Source organism: Lepidochelys kempii, chromosome 5, assembly GCF_965140265.1.
Source record: "Lepidochelys kempii isolate rLepKem1 chromosome 5, rLepKem1.hap2, whole genome shotgun sequence".
In the NCBI taxonomy this organism is placed as follows: domain Eukaryota; kingdom Metazoa; phylum Chordata; order Testudines; family Cheloniidae; genus Lepidochelys; species Lepidochelys kempii.
The window spans coordinates 106,052,043-106,073,511 of NC_133260.1; the positions used below are offsets into that span (position 1 = coordinate 106,052,043).

A 21,469-nucleotide genomic window follows, 5' to 3' on the forward strand; every position below is an offset into this window, starting at 1 on the left:
AGTACCAAGCACGCTCAGTTTTCATTGAAGTCACTGGGAAATGTGGGCACTCACCACTTGGCAGGATCAGACCTTATACCTATAGCCAGAATGAAATCAGGCAGCAGAGGGTAACCTCAGATCAAAGTCTCTTCTCATAAAAGCTTGAATATATGAACTGATCATTTTTAGGATCACCCACTACTGCTAAAAATCTATCCACTTTCTACATTCATTAGTCATAGCATATTTCCCTTTCAGTGTATCACAACTCCACTTTGGAGTAAAAGTAAATATTTTATTTAAAAGCAAAAGTAGTAAAAGAAAATTAAGCTAAAGAAACATGCAAGGTTTTAGAATGTTGTTAGTTAACTAAACTAAATATTTTAAATTGGTCAGGTTAGAAACTGCATTTCCCCCATAAAAAACATAAGCTATACTGCCCAATTCAGTTTTACCCCTATTGATCATAAAGGGAAATGTTTTAAACACATGTACCAAAAATATTATTTTGTTTAATACAATTATCCAACCACTCATTACTCTTGAATGTCATCTCAGACCCTCCAAGATACAATCATGGCTAGCATACATATGGTTGGGTTTAGTTTCAGGAATTTCAGTTTCCCTTAGAGAAGCAAATTCTCAATGATGTAATGATTCCATTTCTAGTTTGATACTGATATTTTAGCTACATGTCCGATAGCCTTCTGATATTAAAAATATATTTTTCCTGTTTTTAAATCTTTTAAATATAGATCTAAACATACAATTTTTTTCTCTTTCTTCTACTGGCAAACAACAATAATGAGCAATAAATAGTTTAGTGCATAATAATAGTAGATGATATGTTAAGGCTATCGACCCCTCCAAGATGTGGTTAACTTAATTTATCTCTCTTTGGCTGGCTGCCCTGGTTCCCTGAAATTCTGTCTGGTAATGCCCGTTAACTACAAGGACACCTTCCAGAAAGGGTAGCGGATCAACTGTCAGTTTCTCTGTCATAGAACTCAGCTGGCCTATGGCTGATCTGTGGATTATTTTTTAAGGAATTGTGGAAACATGATGGATTTTTTTTTTTACGTTGAAAGCAATCAGGACACATTTGCTATCCAATACCATCACAGTAAAATATTAATGAGCAACGACACAACAATATGGTATAAGTCAGTGTGCAAAAATCAAAGAAACTAAACACGTGATAAGCATCTTCTTTAAAGGGCCTCTGCAGATTTCCACTCTTGGGATGTGCCTGACCTCTGCAGAAACCATCTGCAATAATTCTGGTTACAGGTGAATAATCTTTATTTTTGCATCACTTTTCTACCCATCATGACCATTCCTTAGTGTCTAGCCTAGATTAATCAACAATAACTGCTACAAAAGTTCATCCTAATCCTAAAGCACAACCTTACAACCCTTAATCTGCATGCTGATGCAGCATGCTAATAACAGATACTTATTAACAAAGCAACCTCCTCCCACAACAATGCCTAAGAGCCTGCTGCCACATTTTGTTTTAAGTATTAAAGAACTATGAGAGGAACACAATAATTTTGAAAAACTAATCTCAAAGCACTATTAAGATCCTTATTAAAGTGCTTTTATAGTACAGCCTGTCTGAAAGTAAATCCTACATTAGTCCTCAACGGAGTATATTCCCTTCTGTCATAAGCTTTATAAAAGAGAAGAACAGTGCAGCGGTCCTGTTGCCAATTGTTGTTATCTGATTGGTAAAGAACAAGCAATATAAACACACACAAAAATCACTTCGGCTCCACCAGAAGTACAGTACTCTGGCATTTTACACAGAAAAGCAATACCAGATTCCAAAATCTGTTGTTCACTAAGCATAGATTTTGTCTTTTAAAATAGGTGGTGCTTTAAAACAGCAGAAATGTCTAGTGCTTGAGCTACTTCCCAGTTAATTATTTGCTGGCTAAAGTCTTAAAATGTCCTTGGCTTCACCTTAGACAGAACTATCCCAGCTGGTCATTAACAGTCTGGAAACAACCCAAATACTGTAATCTCAACTGTCAGTACCCTACAAACATGTATGTTTTGTGCATGCTTGTTTTTTCATGTATTTCAATTTCATGGGGCTATATTTAGAAAACAGAGCCTTAATAATTTTTTTCCATTTCCATGTTTTAAGAGCTGCTGTCTCAATGTAATTCAGTGCACTTGGAGTCCACAACGAGTTTAGTAACAGCCTTAACAAGAACTGAATGTATTCTCACTAAAATAGTGTCCGATTCTGATCTCACACCACTTTTACTCTCTTGTAACTCTGTCTATCTCAACAGAGTTGCCCCTTTGTGTTTTCATAGTTGTAAGGGAGATCAGAATCCACTTTAAAATCGGGGGTGGGGGGAGAGGGGAGTTCATGAATGCTGATGTTTTAATAGTCCTAAGAAAATCCAAGAGAAAAGGGCTGCTGTACCAAGTGAACTGAACAGCTTGTAGTAAACCAGCCTGTCAACAGGTCCAGGCAAGTGGCTTTTCTTGTTGGTATAACATTTCTGCAAAAAGCCACAGGACAGCTGGGAAAAACAACACATGTAAACAAGGTAGGCCCAATTATTTTCCAATTAAAAAGAAGATATTATCTTCTCATTAATTGGTAAGCTAATTGACCAAAACCTTGCAGTATCATAAAATGAGTCCAATACACAGAACCTAGGTACCTATACTACCCTCTCAGACCAAAGTTGTCAGTTCTGCTTGATTTGTTCGAATACTGTACTCCACGACAGCTGTCGGAAATAATACATTAGAACAGCTGCTGTGACAGCTACAAAGCGCCTGGAATTTTAATTGGACTCAACAGTCTATTGTTTATTTTACTAAACTTTAAAAGAAATATCCAAGGAAGTAAACAAGTTCATAATGGAACTAACTGATCTTTGCCATTTGGTAAACAAGGTTAGGCTTCATTGTGCCTATATAATTTCACTAGTATTATCTCTACCAATTAACAGGCAAAAAGAAAGGAAAAGAAAAAGAGAACAGTAGAAACTGTTAGATGACTAAGAAAAGAGGCATTAAGAGGAAAAATGGTAAGGGAGTCACAAAAACAAACCTGTTCAAATACTGGCTGTGAGCCAGAGAATCTCACAGAGTTTTAAGATTTATTGAAAAGGAGACTTATTCAGAGGCCCTCAGCAACTATTAGCTGAAAACAAAACTGTTCATTATGGCTAAAACCTCAAGACCATTGAAAAGTAAAGCTTACTTTCAGCATCAGCAGAAAGCAGAAAGCACAGGAGCACCACCACTGGCCTGGCTACGTGCATCATCCGACAGCTTGGCACCAGCATGCTTTGGCAGCCTCAGTCTCACTGGCTCAGAAGCCACTATGAGTCTGTCCGGTCTGAAATTTCTGATGAAGTATTTTCAGAGCCTGTGGAGTAGTGGAGAGAAAAAGAGAGAGAGAGAGCAAAATATGGTTAGGGGGTTGCTTTTGTTTTTCCCAATATTTACTGTTGGAGGCAAAACAGTTTAAAAGAATCTTCAGGAGACTGTAGTACATGGAAGGTAGCAAGATGCTGCAGATGTTTCTAGTACTGAACCCAGAATGCTGCAGCCACAGAGCATCCTGTCCCCAGTACATTTTTTCTTCTCCCATGTTCAGATCAACCGATCCCATGTGTTGGATCTTGTTTTGCCGGCTCAGCACTGCATTTTGAGTAATACACCATGAGAATGAGTTGTCATTTCTAATGAAGTATTTGTTTAATACATCACCAGAATGAGGCATACTGATGCTGTAAGGAAGGGTTTAAGAATGGATTCAACGTCCAGGATAAGAGTCCACTAACAAATGACATACTGGAAGCTGCTTTCCAGGCATCAGGTAGGAATGACAGGGCTAAATCTGCTTCTCAGACTATTCCTAATGCTGGCTTTGCAATGCTAGCCTATTGGATCCCCCATATTAACACATCAAAACTCATATTCAGTTTTGGTCCCACATGTCTAAAAGATTACATTTCCTCTCTGATTTTCCTGTATATTTAAATTATGCAATATAGAAATCATGAATAAAGAGCCCATATTCAGTTCAGTCAGTGTACTTTAACATGTTATATAAGAACTAATCAACAATACAGGCCTTTAAGAAGAAATGCATTTTATTCTTTGGTAAATCCACTCCACCCAAGCAATATTAGAAATTGCAGAACATAGAAATGCTTCCCTCTGAGAGGAAATATTAGAGATATCCCAAAATAGCATGACTGTGTCACTAAAATAACACTGCAATTTAATTGCACTTTTCAAAAGAGTTGTAAGATATAACTTTGGCAGGTCTGAAACTTAGCTCAAGCACAATAAGAAAACCAGATACTATCTTTTTCATTACCCTGCGTGAGTAGCTTCCATGCAGTGAAGATAAAAACCAAAAGGGAAGGGGGGGAATTATATTAATTATTCCACTTGATGGATCTTACAGACTTGTGGGTAGCATGAAGAGCCTATTTTATACTATAGTGCAATGCTGAAAGAATCTATTCAAGGAAGAAAAAAAGAGATGACCAGATGTTAGAAATCTATTGCTGTTATCAATCTCTTTTGTAAAACTACCTCTTGAATCAGCTACCACTATCAAGAGTTATGAATCTAAGAAATTTTCATAGGCAAAGTGCTGAAGGCACCAGCTCCCCGCTTTCATCGCTACCATCTTCGTGCCAGCATTTCAAATGACAGCAAAGTCCATGAGACATCAGTCCTGTCGGACTCAATTTGTGTCTGTGCAAGCGTATCAGGGCCAACTGCTACATAATGACGTCAGTGCTATCACAAAGATGGAGATGTATGAAATGCATTTTCAGAGAAGAGGTGATTTTGTTTTTGCTTTTACTAGACTGAAGGGGTTACGCAATCTTTGTACCACGCAAATCTTTAAGTTGACATCTGCAAACAAGCACAGTGGAAATATAATGGCTGCTAAGGTTCATGTCTGAGCCATAAAATATGCCGGGGGGGGAGGGGGGAGGGAGTGGGGGTTTGATAGTAATTTAAAAAAAAAAAAGGTGAGGGCTCAGGGTAAGAGAAAGAATATGACCTGCACAAGACTATTTTGCTAAACTGTTTTCCAATGTGACACTGAAAAGTATTTTTTACCCGACCTCCCAGTTGAAAAGTGAAATAAGGCTTTTAAATGCCTTTTTTTCCCCAGAATCTACAGGAAGCCTGTAAGAGAAAGGAAAACACACAAAATATGGCAGCAAGCTGGCTCAGAAGAGAAGATAAGGTGTTTTGCAGTTATTAAAGACACACCATCCCATTCATTCTAAACACATATACCAGTGGTGCCAAACGTTCTGTCTCTGCTCCAGGTGACATTCATTATCGCTCCCACCACACAATCTGAAACCTTTGCTGCTCCTTCTCTCTGCACCTTCAGTGTGTCACGGCCTTAACTAACCTGATAAACATACTAATATGTTCTGCAGGTGAACCTTGAACTTCTATTTCTTCTCTTACATTGCTTATGCTTCTACAGCAGGGTTTTGGCATTTTAGGCTGTGAAAATACAAGTGTTTGGAGAAGGCAGGCAGAGGTTGTTGGTGGTGGTGTTTTTTGTTGTTGTTGTTGGTGGTGGTGGTGGTGGTTTTGTTTTTGTCGGTGGTTTCTTTAAAAAATATTGTTAGTGAAGTCATGTGGATGACGGGCTAACACTGGAGAGAAACAAGCCATGAGACAGTCAAGTGCTGTCAAGCTTCTCCACAGAGCTCTGCCGAAGCTCTGACCTAGAACAACGCTTAGCCTCAGCCCTGGACCTCCTCATCAACAATTATATCAAACTGTACTGAATAAAGTGGCAAGGCCTTTTTTTGATGGTTGTTTCTGTTTGCTTGTTTGTGAAAACTAATATGGAAAAGCTTTATAAGGACTAAACTAATATTACAAAACTCATGCCAGCTATGAACCAGGCCACCACCAAGCATCCACTAGTAAAAGACTAAGCCAATGTGATATTACTCTTACAACAAAAAATGTATAACTCTCCCAGCACCACCATGTTTCCCTGGAAACTGAACACTGAAGCAAGAGCCCTTGCTTTGTGAGAAAGCAACTTTTGGAACATGGTATAATAGATAGTAAATACAGAAACAGCTGTGAGGTGAGAGAAGAAAGGGTACAGAAATATTTCTCTCCCACCTCCTCTGGTTTAGGGTTTATTTGTAACCAAGTTGTATGTCTTGTTCTAGCCAACCTTTGGCCCCGTGCAAAACAATTTCATTACAATTCCCAGCTGCAAGGTACTAGATTCACTGTGTGACCGTCTCCTCTCAACCTGTCCCAAACTTCTATGTTGGGTCTTGGGGCTTGTCTACACAGGAAAATTGACCAGGATAAGCTATTCTGCGATAGCTATTCTAGACTAGCTCCCTCTGTGGATACTGTACTACAGAATAAAAAACGGAATTTTATGCCAGAATAATTACTTCACTTTGGAAGCGCACTAATTATTCCAGACTAAAGTGACTTGTATTCCAGAATGGAGTGTCCACATGGAAAGCTATTCCACAATAACTATTCCAGTCAATTTTCCTTAGTATGTGAGATGAACTGAGAAGAGTAGAGGGTGGCAAGAAGTACACCAGACCCTCGCTAGAACACGGGATTTGGGATAAATGCCAAGTACCGTGTCATAGCGGGGACCACGTTAAAATGAAATTACTGTATACAGTAAATGTCACATCCATAAAGTATAGAAAACCTTAGCAAATAAACTCCTACTTGAAGGAAACAATAAACGAGAAAAAAAGTGTTGCTTTATTAGAGATTTAAAGTAGACATTACAATAAACTACTCTCGTTTTTTTTAAAAAAGTCAGGGAGTTGCTCTTGCTTCTTGCTGCTGTGCCACTGCCGTTTTGCAAACTGCAAAAGACTACGTAGCTGCATAATTTTTATAGGCTCAACGTCTCGCATCTCAAACCACCTCGAAGCGATCTCTAAGCCAGCTACAGTCGCAGCTGACGTTGGAACGACGTCCCCTTCATCTTCCTCTTCTTCTTCCTCGGCAAAGGCCAATTCTTCAGCTTCTGGAATGTTGTTTGGTCATACTGCCTGAAGAATTCGGTCATCTGTTAGACTTTCAGCAACGGGACAAAATTCTTCTGCTTCATCATCGCCTCTTATCCAGGACTCGATATTTTGTGGCAGAACAGTTACCCCAAGCCCGGACAGTTGCTGGCACAACTCCTGCATTCACTCCATGTCTGTTCTTCCAACTTCCTCCTCTGTAAATCCCTCAAAGTTGAATTCCTCGTCAGACTGTGATCTGCTTTCTTTATTTTCTTCCAGGAGCAGGTGGCCAAACGACTCTCTCAGTCCCACCATCCAACAGCGGTCTATCATTTCAGCACGTAATAAATTCCAGGAATCGCCGCCAATGTAAAAGAAGTCTTTTATAGTCAACTTCTTCAGAAAATCGGTGACAGACAACTCGCTTTCTATCATTTGTCGTACCAAGTTTTGTCGATAGTGCTTGATCAAGCAGCTGGATTTTTTTTAGGTAAGGATTCAACCCGTATTTTACCATCACGGATTCTGAGTCTTTCGGTCGGAGGATGCGCTGGACAGTTGTCTAGCAAAAGAATGGCCTTTTCTTCTAAGCATTTTGCCCGCAAATGCTTTCACACAGAAGGAACAAATTTGGTGAAGAACCATTGTTCAAAAATCTCTCTGGTCATCCAGGAATTTTTGAAGTTCTTGTATGAAAACAGCAGGCAATTTACATTTACGTGATGAAAGCACTGAGGCATGCGAGACTTTCCAATGCACAATGGTTTTAATTTAAGCTTGCCTGTTGCATTCACACAAAACAATAAAGTAATGTCATCTTTTGCCTGTTTATATCCTTCTTTCTTATGTTCATCTGTTCTGACAGTCAGGGTTTTATTGGGCAACATTTTATAATAAATTCCTGTTTCGCCTGCATTGTAAACCTGTTCCTCCGAGTAACCCTCTACCTGTAAAATTTCCCTCAGCTTCGCAGGGTATGATTGCGTGGTGTCGGTGTCAGCAGAGCGGTTTTCTCCCAAAACTGCAATCTGAGAGATTCTGTGTTTTTTCTGAAATCGCCATAGTCAACCTGAACTCGCCTTAAAATTGCTGAATTCGCCATTAAGTTCCCGGGTGAATTTTTCCGCTTGCATGGCTATAAGCGGACCAGAGATTGGAATGCCTTTCTGCTGTTCTTGCACAAACCACGTGTACACCGCAGAATCAAGATCGGCATCATTCGCTAAAAGGGCTCATTTTCTTTGAAGGCCATGCTCTTCATCCAGGTTATACATGTAAGTTCTGAGCTTGTCAGCATTCTTTAGCCATCCACGAAAGGTGGACTCGTTAATGCCAATATCGCAGCTGATCATTGCCTGGGTTTCGCCATTTCTAAGTCGTTCGATAGCTTCCAAATTTCTCCTGCACCGAGTAAGCCTTCCTTTTTACCAACATTTTTGACATCTTTCTAAAGATAAATACTGTACCTGTAAATTTTTATTACATTACATTTGTATGGTGTTCTAGGCCTACAGCAATCGTCTTAGGGATTATCTACACTACTGCATGGGGTTGAAGATATGCAATTTCAGCTATGTGAATAGCTGACGCTCTCCCGTCGACTGCGCTTGCGCTCCTTGTTCCGGTGGAGTACTAGAGTCCACAGGAGCGTGCTAGCGGTCGATTTGTCACGTCTATACTCAAAAAATTGTACTGTACAGTACTTAAATTTGGGATCCATGGCCGCGATTTGGGATCCATTATATCCGAATTTGCGTTATATAGACGCATGTTCTAGCGAGGGTCCAGTGTAGTGTGTCCAGAATAAGTGGGCATGTTTGTGGAGTGAGCTAAGAGAACAGAAGATGGAAGTTCCTTGACAAGCGATATCAATCAGCCAGAACTGTGATGAAGGGGAAGTTATCCTGAATCCCCACAGGGTACTACCACAACAGAGTTCTCCTCAGTCAGCATGAAGCAGGTGATACTCCTAATCACATGGCACAGGAGCATGGAGCAGTAAGCATCACAAGAGCATTTTGGTTATCAGGTGATACCCAATTTTCTTAAATATTGTAATACAGCTCTTAGAACAGATTCAATCAATTGAATTTCAGCTTCTTCACTGTAGTCTATTTGTGAGCACCAACAGTGCGCTGCATGCTTTCCAGTGATTCAAGAAGAGACAGTCCCTACCCTGAGGAGATTACAGAAAGGAGAAAAACAAAAGCATAGCTAGACGTTATGGGAAAAGGAGCCACAAAGACAGACTTTTTTTAATACCACTGTATTCACTATTCACTGTATTCAGCACAGCAAAAGTGGGTTTTTTAAAAAAGACTTAAATGTAGGTAAAGCAGGAGTCTTGCAGATGAGCTATCGGAGGTCATATCATGCCTAGAAGGCTACATGCAAAAAGGCTTGGAGGTGATGGTGCAGAGGATTTTCTTTTTCTCATTCTAGTGTGGCCTAACTGGAATATACAATATCAATTCGTAAGTTTTGTAATATCAATGAAAAACATATCTTCAGCACAGTCTATAAAGTGAGGGTCCTACTCTTCAATTGAAGTCAATGACAAAATTCCCAATGACTTCAATAGAAACAAGATAATAGAAGCCTAACAGAGCTATTGTTCAATCACATGCTGCAAAGACAGTATTCCATAGAATACTCTCAACTATATTCATCTACAAACCAAATACACGACAGCTGAAACTGAAGGCTTGGTTGTTCACGTTCCCATGTAACTTCTGAAAGGGAGCTTGAGATAGGTGAACTCTCATATTGGAAGGCCCTCTTCCAGAATGACTTTTGGGAACAAATGCAACTGCACCTGAAGACTCCTTTTAGAAAATCAATTACCTGGGGCAAAGGGGAAAATCCCTTTCAGAAAAGGAAATACTCCTTTGAAACGAGAGGACATAAATATTAAGTTTCCAGTAGTGGAAGCGGATGTTGCCCAAGTGGAAACAGTTTCCAGATGAGAATTTCAAATAGCCCTTTCTCCTCCAAGCCACAGGAATATAGGGAAGCCAGATATGTCAATTCCCATAAAAAAGCTGAGACAATTTTTTTTGCTGTTGTTAACTGATACAGGCCTACTCTAGTCTGTGGAGCTGCACCAATCAGGGGTGCTGGAACAGTTTTTGTAGTGGGAGTATTGAGAGCCCTTGAACCAAACTGTAAATCCTGTATATGATGGAAACCACTTCAAGCCGGGGGTGCGATAGCATCCCCAGCACCCCTAGTCCCAGCACCTATGGAACCAACTACCAACAGCAGAAAACGTAGCCCTATATGCCTCGCATAGGACCAAGTTAGTAGCCAGACCCCAGCTTCCTCAAAGTTCAGATACATTCAGATCTGGAGGGCTGGATTGGCCTAAATGGAATCTAGAGCTGAATTTTTCTAAAGTTCAGGAGTGTTCTGATCTGGAGTTTGGTTTGATGGGGAAACAATTTGCATAATTCTTGCTACAGTAAAACAGCTGACCATGTCCTGCATATGACAAAGTATATAGGATTGAAGTGGGGAGAAAAGTGGTGATACTCTACTTTCATGCTTCATTCACCACACTCATAGTTCTAGAATGTGCCCACTTTCTAGCCCCTGCAACTCAGCTACATATCTGTGCAAGTCAAGTAGATTTCCATCTACTCTTGGATAAACAGATTTCATCCTCAAATCCCAGCTGAAAAGCAACATTAATAACTGTTGAGCCAGTCAGAAAGGACAGGAAAAACTCTTACCAGTTCAGTAGTCACAAACTACTCAGCCACCCTTAAACTAGAAACACCACCAGGAAAAACAGATAGAAAGACAATCAGGTCTGAAAATGATGGAGCATGTTAGGTGAGCAAGAAATTATTCTGACTTAACAAAAATAGGACTTGGAATTGTTTTTACAATGATAAATTTCTGACTCTTCCAAATGGAACATATGAAACTAATATACTTCTACAGAAACAGCAGCAACTGCCTGCAGTCCTAGGTCTAACTTGTTCTTTGATCAAACAGGCAGCAAAAAGATTTTTAAAGCTGAACTGTTAGAAAAGTAGTTTGGGATTATATTTTTTTTGTTCTTTTTTTTAAAATATACACAGTATTTGTTTGGGTTTGTCACTATATGGCATACAGTGTGCACATTTATCTAGGTACGATTGCAGCACAGCACTTCCTTAAGCACTAAACTGAAATGGCTAATGCATCCCAACAGTGCACCACAGCCTAGTGGGGCATGACTTCCTGTCTTGGAAGCATAGTTAAGACCCACTGTATATTCAAAGGAAGTAGAATAGTCTGCTACAGAGCCTAGTCTTAGATGGTTCTCTGAACAGTCCTGCTCTCTGCCAACAGAACAGCTCAGAGATCCTCCGTGCATTTGGCATGGGCCAATCCCAGTTCCCCCCAGCATGATTGTTTGTACAGATCCTATGACAATACAAATATGATCCTGATGAGGGCCTTTGGGCTACACCGCAATACCAACATTAAATAGTGACAATAATGCAAACAGGGTTTTGCTTTCATTAAATAACCTTTTTTAAAAAAGTTAATAATCAAAATTGATTTCAATTTCCCACAACATATTTTGTCATTATTTAGAATTTTCCAATGAAAGTCCCAGTTCTGAGCTTCCTCAAGTTAAATATGAAACAGTTAAAATAGAGGGTTTTTTCTTCAACTTAAGAGTGGAATTATTCTTCCAGACATTGTTTCATATTATTTCCCACATAGCAATTGGCATACATACAAACTGTTTAACAAGGCCGAAACACCATTACAAAAAAAACTTAAGTGAAGATAACTTCAAGATTGCTGCTGAAGATCACAGAAAACCATGGAAGTTAGGAAAAGCACAATTCCTTTTTTACTGAAATGTTAATTTGTCCATATTTCATGGACTGTTTTAAGATATTAAGGCACACATTTAAGAGTCAAGTATGTGTAGAAAGTGCTACATATGTGCAAACGTAGCCAAATTAATGTTGCTGTGGGAACCTGAACACCCTAATATTAGCATATATTCACTTTTTGTGATATTACATGTGCAACCTTACTTGTTCTTTACTAGTTGCTTTTTAAAAAAAATAACGGGTAAAAGGAGGTGTGAACCTTCCCATCTGCACCTTTAAGCGGGCAGCAGGGGTCGGGAGGGGGGGATTTGGCTGTCTGACTGAGTGAAGGGAACAGTGCTTTATGGCTGGGGGGAGGGGATGAAAACTGCTGCAAAAAGGGTCAGTGTAGTCACTGACTCATCCGCTGGGAATGTGGGGTTTAAAAGGAACGAACTGGGGGCGGTTGAGGACTCCTATGATTGGTACGGCAGCGAGCCAACCTCCCATTCTTATAGTCCATCTTAACCCTCCTACGAGTTGGGGGCGGTGGATGGTAAGGTCCTGGCAATGGATATGCCGGATGAAAAAAGAGGGGAACCTGGTAAAAGCCCCCCAGGTAATTATGGACTAAACATAGGGTTACCTGCACTGTACACTTTTATCTGCTGTCCCAGACATCTAATAATAAAGTTGCGGCCTGATTAACCCATGGCAAATGTCTCCTCTCCTTCTTTCGGCATAGCCAGACAATAACTCCTATGCATTAGTGAACACTTTAAAGAGAGAGCAGTTCAACAGCGACCCCAAGTAGCTTCAAGACCTACTCTCTATTGAGACAAAGGGATCCAGGAATTGGCCTCAGGATTCTCTCCCAAAACAGAATGGAGAGGGTCCAAAAAGTGTCTGGTAACCTGGTTCCCAGAGAGCTTGGACACCCACAAGGCACCAAACTTCCTGGGCTCTTAAATCCAGAGTGCATTCTGGGGGACTTAGTGAGAAAGCCCTGGGAAAAGCAACTTAATGTGTGATCTAGTGGTCCTACACTCAAGGCTACATAATGGAGAGGGGAGAAGAAGAGGGCTGGAGAGCCGGCCGCACAATGCAAGAGGGTCCATGTTAAGAGGAAGCAAGCTCAGCTGGTGGAGAAAAACCTGCATGCCCTCCCTAAAGCAATATCCTAGCACTCAGTCCAGGACAAGAGGGCAGAATCACTGGCACTGGAGAAGCAGCAAGATCTGGCAGACACACAGGTGCTATGTGCCTATTCCTTGGGGAGTCCTCTGCTCAGGATACAAATGGTTCTGCAACTGAGGAGCATGGACAAATTATGCAGGGTAACCATGGAGCTGACCCCCACTATTGTGCAGAGTGGAAAATAAGTATGTAAAACATGGAGACGAGTTTAATGACAGCGGATACTAAAATGCCACATTTGTACTAAATTAGTGCAAAGCAGTTTGAGACAAAGAAAAAAATATCTATTAGGCAGGATTTTCCATTAAGTAAATTGCTATTCAATGGGATTCCCTGTATGAAGAAGACTCTCTTGCAAATGAGTATCTTAATCAACCTTTTTAGATGTAATCCTAAAACAGACAAGAATACCTGTTGCTATTACCCTAATCTTTCTATAGTATGATTCATGTTCTAAATCATCAGCTATCTATAGCATACATGCATTTGTAAGAGGTCAAATATCCTGACACTTACAAAGCTCTGATATTTTAGTCATTTTTATAGACTATAAAAACATATTAACACAGAATTCTTTTTCCGAGGGGAAACTGTACACGAAGACACTTTATTTTGGCCATCTTTCTTTTTGCCTACCTTCCTTCCAAATAATGGAACTGATGAATAAGCATTGCGTACACGTACTTTTGTAATATTTACAATAAAAACAGCAGTACTGGATCATACCAATGGTCTATCCAGCCCAGTATCCTGTCTTCTGACAGGGGCCAATGCCAGATGCTTCAAACGGAATGAACAGAACAGGGTCATTAACAAGTGACCCACCCCCTGTCATGCAGTCCATGCATCTGAGTCATGAGGCTTAGGGACACCCAGAGCATGGGGTTGCATCCCTGACCATCGTGGCTAATAGCAACTGATGGACCTATCTTCCATGAACTTCAAGCTTTTGTGGGATGGGGAGGGTGAAGTCTTTCTCATTGTGGTGGGAGAATGCACAGGATTAAAAAACAACACTTTAAAAAAATTCTTGCTGAGAATTTGTACATCTGTAACTTTTAGAATAGTTTTTTTTAAAGCAATGCTAGAAGCCTCCAGTGATAATGAGGCAGATTCTCAGCTGCAATGACTCTAGTTGGTATTGATTTCAATGGAGTTATGACAGTTTTCACCATTTGAAAATCTGTCTAATGCTGACAGTTCAATGGGGCCAGAATTTCAACCTATATCTTTAGGAAAGTGGGGATATGGATGCATTTTGCTGTAAACTTGCTGAAGGAAAGGAATCTTTCTTAACAAACACACACTCTGTCAATGCCCCTCTACTTTGACCTGCAATAATCCTGGAACTCTGAATGGCTTGACTGTTATTACCCTTAAATATTCCAACTTTGAGTTTATCCTAGGCAGAAACTATTAGTTAAAGCATACTTTATTCCTTTCTAGAAAAGCGTATTATCAAATCTGGTGAAAACCAGCTAAAATAAATATTTTATTTAATCAGTATCTATTGGAATTGTTTTCCAACGAACTCAATTGAATAGGGATATGGTGAAATCTATGATAATGCTATAGAACCTGTGTTTCTTCCTAAATATATAGAAAGGAAGCATTAATTGATAATATAATAAAATAGATTTTTATCAAGCAAAAGTGTGACCCACTATTCTGAACCCCCCTTCCCCCCACGTTTGGCTTTAAGAACAAAATTAAATTAGAGTTTTCCTGGCAAGGTGACTGATTCACTAGAAGACTTCTACACACAACATTCTTTCAGTTCTTATGTTTAGTATTAATGTATATTTCTTTGAAGGGAATTGCCTTTTCATTTAAAGCCAACGAAAAACACAATGCAATACAAATATTTTTAACGTCTTTTCTCCAAACACGCGGTAGCTTAATACCAACATGCTGTCTTAGCTTTTGCTGGCTTATATATATTATTTCTGTGCTAAACAAACAGTCTAAATCAGCATTGTTTTTTGTCCATACGTAGGAACATTCTACCTTGTGGACTTAAAGGGAAAAAAAACTATTGTACTAGGGTATTCCCTATTGAAAGATTTCAGAATCTGAGAGAGTGAAGAGGTCTGTACTGTTTGTGCACTGTGGAGCACATCTCCACAAGGGTTTCCTGTGCCCAAGAATGTAAGGAATTATTGGCGGCAGATGAGAGAGGAGCTAGCAAGTCATTGACTATGTGGATCCACTAAGTCAGACCTGCTGCACTGGGTGACTCACTAATCAGAGCAGTGGCTCCTGCAGAAATAGTGATGGAGTTGCACTGCTGTTACCCTTATAATCCTCCCTATACACTTTCTCCCACCTCCCCCAGGAGTTCATTTACATGGGCTGTGCACTGAGTTTAGTAGTTTAGAAGCCCTATTAAAACATATTGGGTATCATGGATAATAAAGTAAACTAGAAGTTAACAACAGGCCAAACCTTTGGCTGCAAAACAACAAGACATGTTTAATCTGGTGTATCTGCAGTTTCTTGTTTTTATGGTTTCTTCTTTTTCTTTTAACCTTTTACAGATTTGTTTCAATATTATCCAAAATACTTGTTGCCTAATCAGAATGAAGTATGACTAACTGAGACAGAGAAATTCACAGAGTGTACACAGGACAGTAATCCAGTTGCAGCTAGATTAGGCTGACTGCACTTTATTATAACATTGCTCATGGCAATAGAACCATATTAGAGGACGAGATGGAGAACTGCAATGGTTATTTTTCAAAAGCAGTTGGCATTATGAGATGATTTGATAATAAAGTACAAAAACTTCCTGAAGCAATAAAAGCACTATGCATTTCCCATACTAAAATATGACATAATGGCACTAAAAAAAATATTTGCCCATAGTTGCTCTTTTGGAAAAATATATTCTTGAGCATTATAAAAAGTCTTTGTAAAATATAGTAATTTTTATTACACTTAGAAAAAGAAACATATAGATTCTGAAAGGGACTCAAAAGTCAACAAAAGCCTACGGACATTCTCATCGTGGGAGCTTCCTTAATAAGGCTCTCACTCGCTATCCTTCTAAACACCAAAGGGAACCTCCTGAAGTGAACAGGCCATTCTTGGAAGGAAATAAAATGTCAGTAAAATGATCAACAGGGCCAGGCAGTGTAACTCAATGTGTGTTCTTCTTTACAGAACACTTTAGAAACCTCAGTCGTATCTGTAAATAATAGCAATGAGTGGTTCACATCTTCCATTTTAAATGCTTTGCAGAACCCCCACCTCAAATCCCTTCAGGTTGGAAAGTGAAAAGTAGGGAGAAAGGTTAGGCCTCCCACTGACCCCCTACTGTGTTTGCATTTGTGAAAGTAAGTAGCAGAGTACAACTGTAGAAAAAGATTGCTATGACAATATCTATTACCTCTCTAGTAATTGATTGTAGTCCCCCAGCATTTGGAAGGTATGGGATAAATGAAGACAGAAATATAACCAAATTTTATCATCAGTGAAATAAGACTATGACAGGAACACTCCAAATGGAAAAAAATAATGCTTGCCCTTGTTAGCCAAATAGTCTATCTTCACCTATTAAACAAACTGTTATAGTCAAACTTTAATGATCCAAATATAAGAATGTAGTACCTATCTGACCCTAATTACTCTAAGACACACATTAATGAATGGACAAAAACAAACCCACACTGTTATTTTACAAAGCCCTGGCCATTTTCTATTTATTTATTTATTTTGTGAAACCTTGTTGCTTTCCACATATAACACCTAGACCTAGAAACAATTCTGGCAATCTACCCTTTAAAATAGTTGAATTTTGGTACTTTGCAAAATTCTGGAGACTAACTAGTTTATAGCTCCCTGGTTGTTTCTATTTGGAGAGATGTGAAGGCTTGATAAAAGCTTACTGGTTGTAGTCAACATTCAAGAGAAGGGTTTCTGATTGTGTTTTAAAAAGGAATAAAAGAGTCAACAGAAAAAAAGCAGGAGGGTAGATTGGTAGCTGATGCTGTGAAATCAAAGGATACATCTGTAAAGATTAAAGTAAGGAATGGGCCAGAACTTGAAGACAGAAGGATCAAATGGGAATATGGGAAGAGATAAGATAAGGAAGTATGTCTATGAAGGGCCTTGAAGAATAGGATAGGAAAGGACATTTGTGTAGATGTTAAGAAAGGACACTGCAGCATTCTGTTGAGTTTAGAGTTTGGATAAGTGAGTTGGAGGGGACGTAGAAGAGGAAGCTAACAGTAATCAAGGTGTGAAGTGAAAAAGTCACTTCAAGCCATTCATCAGAACTATTGCCAAGGTAAAGGCAGATATGGATGTTGATGATGCATCTACAGTTATGGACCTGAAAGGTAAAAGGAAGGTCAGAGCTGAACAGGAAGATGAATGAGTTAAAGATGCAGATGAAGGTACTTCCCTTGCAAACCAGTTATTCTTGTGTTGTTGTCATTATGACAGGCAAATAAGAAAGTTATAATAATTAAATAAAATGTAGATGTGTTTAAGACAGATGTTGAAGAAGTCAAGGGTGGGGTCAGTAAAAGACCTAAAGGGAAAAGAGAATGGGTGTTAGCTGCATAAAAGTTGTAGAAATTATACTGCTAGGATGTGCTCAAGTGGGAGATGGTGGGTATAGAAGTGGACTGAGAACAGAGAAGTTAAGAGTTCCCATAACAGATCATTTAGTGTCTAAGGTACAATTGCTACCAGACACCAGTAATGAATTACCAGAAGCCACATCTCTAGCTTACCTATCTCCCCTTGTGCTATCATCTCTTCCATTTGGAAAGAAAGGCACAAAACAGGTGAGCAAGGTGCCAGAGCATGAGTGTTGCTATCAAGGAGGAAGATATTTTGTTAGTAGGTTGAAATGCTGCACTGCTGTCAAGTGGAAATCACCTTCTACTGTCTCTATCCCTATCCTCCTGGCACAATGGAAACCAAAGTTTTCTGGAAAATGATCTAATTACCTTAGAAATATGAATATACTCTATCTTCATGAAATACCCTTCACTCTCATCTCTGCAGATCCTACTCCATCTAACACACACAACTAAGTCATTGTTTAAAATAGTAATTTGGTGTAAAATTCATCAATCATTATTTTCAAGGATGAGTTTCTGAATATGCTTTGAAGGGACAAAGCCCCAGTACTCAAGGCTTTGGTTCAGATGATTTTGCCCAAGCAACTTGGCTCAGAAGAGCCTTTCCCTCATGCATCAGGAAGGAATGAGCTTATTTCCAGTTTCATCTCCCTGCACCTATGTTGCTGTGCTGCAGTAGAATACAAGGGCCTGGATATAACCAATGTCCTTTTACTGACATTGCTCCTCCTCACACAACATTTCAGTAAATACCCACGAAGTCTAGTTCCTCTAAGCCAACTAGAGAATGAAGTTCAATTCTGTCTGATACTCAGTTAAATGACACTAATTGTGCCTTACCTTTTTCATAGAATCATAGAATCATAGAATATCAGGGTTGGAAGGGACCTCAGGAGATCATCTAGTCCAACCCCCTGCTCAAAAGCAGGACCCATACCCAATTAAATCATCCCAGCCAGGGCTTTGTCAAGCCTGACCTTAAAAACTTCTAAGGAAGGAGATTCCACCACCTCCCTAGGCAACGCATTCCAGTGTTTCACCACCCTCCCAGTGAAAAAGTTTTTCCTAATATCCAACCTAAACCTCCCCCACTGCAACTTGACCTAGAGCATTGACCATTGACCTAGAGAGCACTCCAAAAGTAGTGAGGCATTCATAACAATGACATAATAAATTATGCAAACTCCGAGAAAGACAAAACCATTTGCGCCGACATTTTTTACTAGACACGAACATGGAAAAACTGTTGAAGCTAAGTGTAATTTTTGTGCTTCTGAGTATATGATGCATATAGATAGAATGGAGAAACATTCATTGGACTCTTGTGTTGTGTCCAGCTACTGTCAAAGATAGACTACTGAAGTCAGACATCAAGAAAGGGAAACCTGGTTTGCATCAAAATTTGTTTTCTTCTGTGTGCATACTCATTTTACTCCATCTTTGGCAGCATCACCATGAAATATGGAGTCTTTTCATGAAGATATGAATGACATTTCTTCATCTTCTAATACAAATTGTGGTACTCCATCTGCTTCAGCACTGAAAACTCCTACTCCTGGAAAGTCTTCAGATATTCATCAAATTGGTATTAAGGGATAGAATGTCCTAGAACCAGAAAAATGAACTTGGCCGTTTAAGTTTGCTATAGATAATTATGCCAGCAATACACCATTCCATAAAGCCAAAAAACCCTATATGCCAGAATTTTTTCATAAGAACCAAACAGAAAACAGCATGCAGAAAGTCTTCTGAATGCTGAAACAGACAAAGTGAAAAAATGAGTTGGTCACGGGCAGAGAGGCTAGCCCACTGGCCCTACCCCTTCCACCCAACCCTCCTCCCCCAAGCATAAAAGAAAAAGCCCTGAGGTCCCCCTTGAACAGAGGAGCCCTGGCCCACCCATCCCAGCCACATTGGGCCGAGCTGCCACCCGCCCCCGACCTACTGCCTGGCCCAGCGCCACCAGAGTCAGGCCGGCCCCAGCACTGGGCTGAGCTGGCAGCCTCACCGAGTGCTGGGCCAGCCCCAGCACTGGGCCAAGCCACTGGCCCTGCCACCCCCCCAGCCAGAGTCAGGTTGGCCCGAGCCACCAGTAGCCTCCCTGAGCGCCAGCTCCACCTGCCCCTGAAGGCCCTTTCCTCCCGCTGAGCCTCCGGTCCCAGCAGCACCTGGCCAAGCCTTCTCAGTCCGCTAGCTCTCTGCATCGTTCCTTCACTGATGTGGAGAGCAGTGGGGACCTTTGGGGGTGGGGGGTAGAGTGAAGGAAGCGGTGGCGGTCTTGGGGAAGTGTGGCCCAGTTGTCTGGCAGTGGGTCGGCAGCAGCGCCAGGGTAGGCAAAGCCTTCCCTAGCCCATGGAGTTGGTGTTGCACAAGCTCCTCAAGTGTCTCTACTGTCTGATAGATGGAACAGTATTTGCAGTGAGGGTGTCATCAACTTCATGGTTACAACTCCACAACCAGTGTTTTACTCATTCCAGTGCATTACTGAGCATCATCACACAACCGAATATATTGCTCACCAGTTAAAAAATATAATAAATGCATTGGGTCCATGGAAGGTTATTTTGGTTGTGACTGAAAACATAGCTAATATAAAAGTTACTTAGGCTGTGATGATAGCTAAGTATCCACATCTTCCATGTTATGAATGCACTGCCCCTATGAAGCAACTTTTCACTGATGATATACAAGACCTGATAACTTTCTCATCAGGTGTCAAAATGGACCATAAATGTTGATTTTCAATAAGTCTTGGAGCACTTGGTATGTTCCAGAAGACTAGAAGAAAGCTAATTGTGTCACTTTTCTAAAGGGGTAAACAAGATGAACCAGGTAATTATAGGCCTGTCAACCTGACTTTGATCCTGGGCAAGGTAATGGAGCAGTTGATACAGGACTCAATTAATAAACAAGTAAAGAAGGGTAATTAATGCATATCCTCATGGGTTTATGGAAAACAGATTCTGTTAAACTGAAACTCAATATCTTTTTTGATGAGATTACAAGTTTGGTTGATAAAGGTGATAGTCTTGGTGTAATATACAAGATTTGTAGATTTCTGTTAGGTGTTTTCCTTAGTACTGCACAACATTTTGATTAAAACACTAGAATGATATAAAATTAACATGGCACACATTATATGGATTAAAAACAGGCAAACTGATAGGTCTAAAAATGTAATTGTAAATGGAGAACCATCACTGAATGGAGATATGTTTCCAGTGGCATCCTGCAGGGATTAGTTCTTGGCCCTATGCTATTTAAAAATGTTATCAAGGACCAAGAAGAAAACATAAAATCATTACTGATAAAGTTTGCAGATGACACAAAAATTGGGAGAGCGGTGAATAATGAAGAGGACAGGTCACTGAGCAGAACAATCTGGATTGCTGTGTACACTGAGTGCAAGCAAACAATATGCATGTTAATGGGGCTAAATATAAATATATACATCTAGGAACAAAGAATGTAGACCATACTTACAGGATGGGGTCTCTATCATGGGAGGCAGTGACTCTAAAAAAGATTTGCGTTCATGGTGGGTGAACAGCTGAGCATGAGCCCCCAGAGTGATATTGTGGCCAAAAGAACTAATGCAATCCTGGGATGTATAAGCGGGCACCTTGCATAGGAATAGAGAGGTTATTTTACCTCTATATTTGGCACTGGTGTGACCATTGCTGGAATACTATTGTCCAATTCTGGTGTCCACAATTCAAGAATAGCCATGTAAATGTTTGAAGGATTAGAAAACATGCCTTACAGTGATTGAGCTCATTGAGTTTATCTATTTAGCTTAACAAAGAGAAGGCTAAGTAGTGACATGATTACAGTCTATAAGTACCTA

The 21,469-nt window shown here is 40.0% G+C and overlaps 1 protein-coding gene across 43 annotated transcripts in view; it reads right to left on the reverse strand.

The window, feature by feature from the left end:
* The window catches only part of PTPRD (protein tyrosine phosphatase receptor type D), a 1,705,510-nt gene that overhangs the window by 393,501 nt on the left and 1,290,540 nt on the right, over positions 1 to 21,469 (reverse strand). For all 43 annotated transcript variants that reach the window (XR_012159111.1, XM_073345355.1, XM_073345353.1 and 40 more), the window contains one exon: positions 3,215 to 3,382. Coding sequence is in view for 42 of the 43 variants with exons in the window: in XM_073345355.1 (XP_073201456.1) it covers positions 3,215 to 3,299 (85 nt within the window). In the remaining variant the exon portion in view is untranslated. The remainder of the gene's footprint in view (positions 1 to 3,214; positions 3,383 to 21,469) is intronic.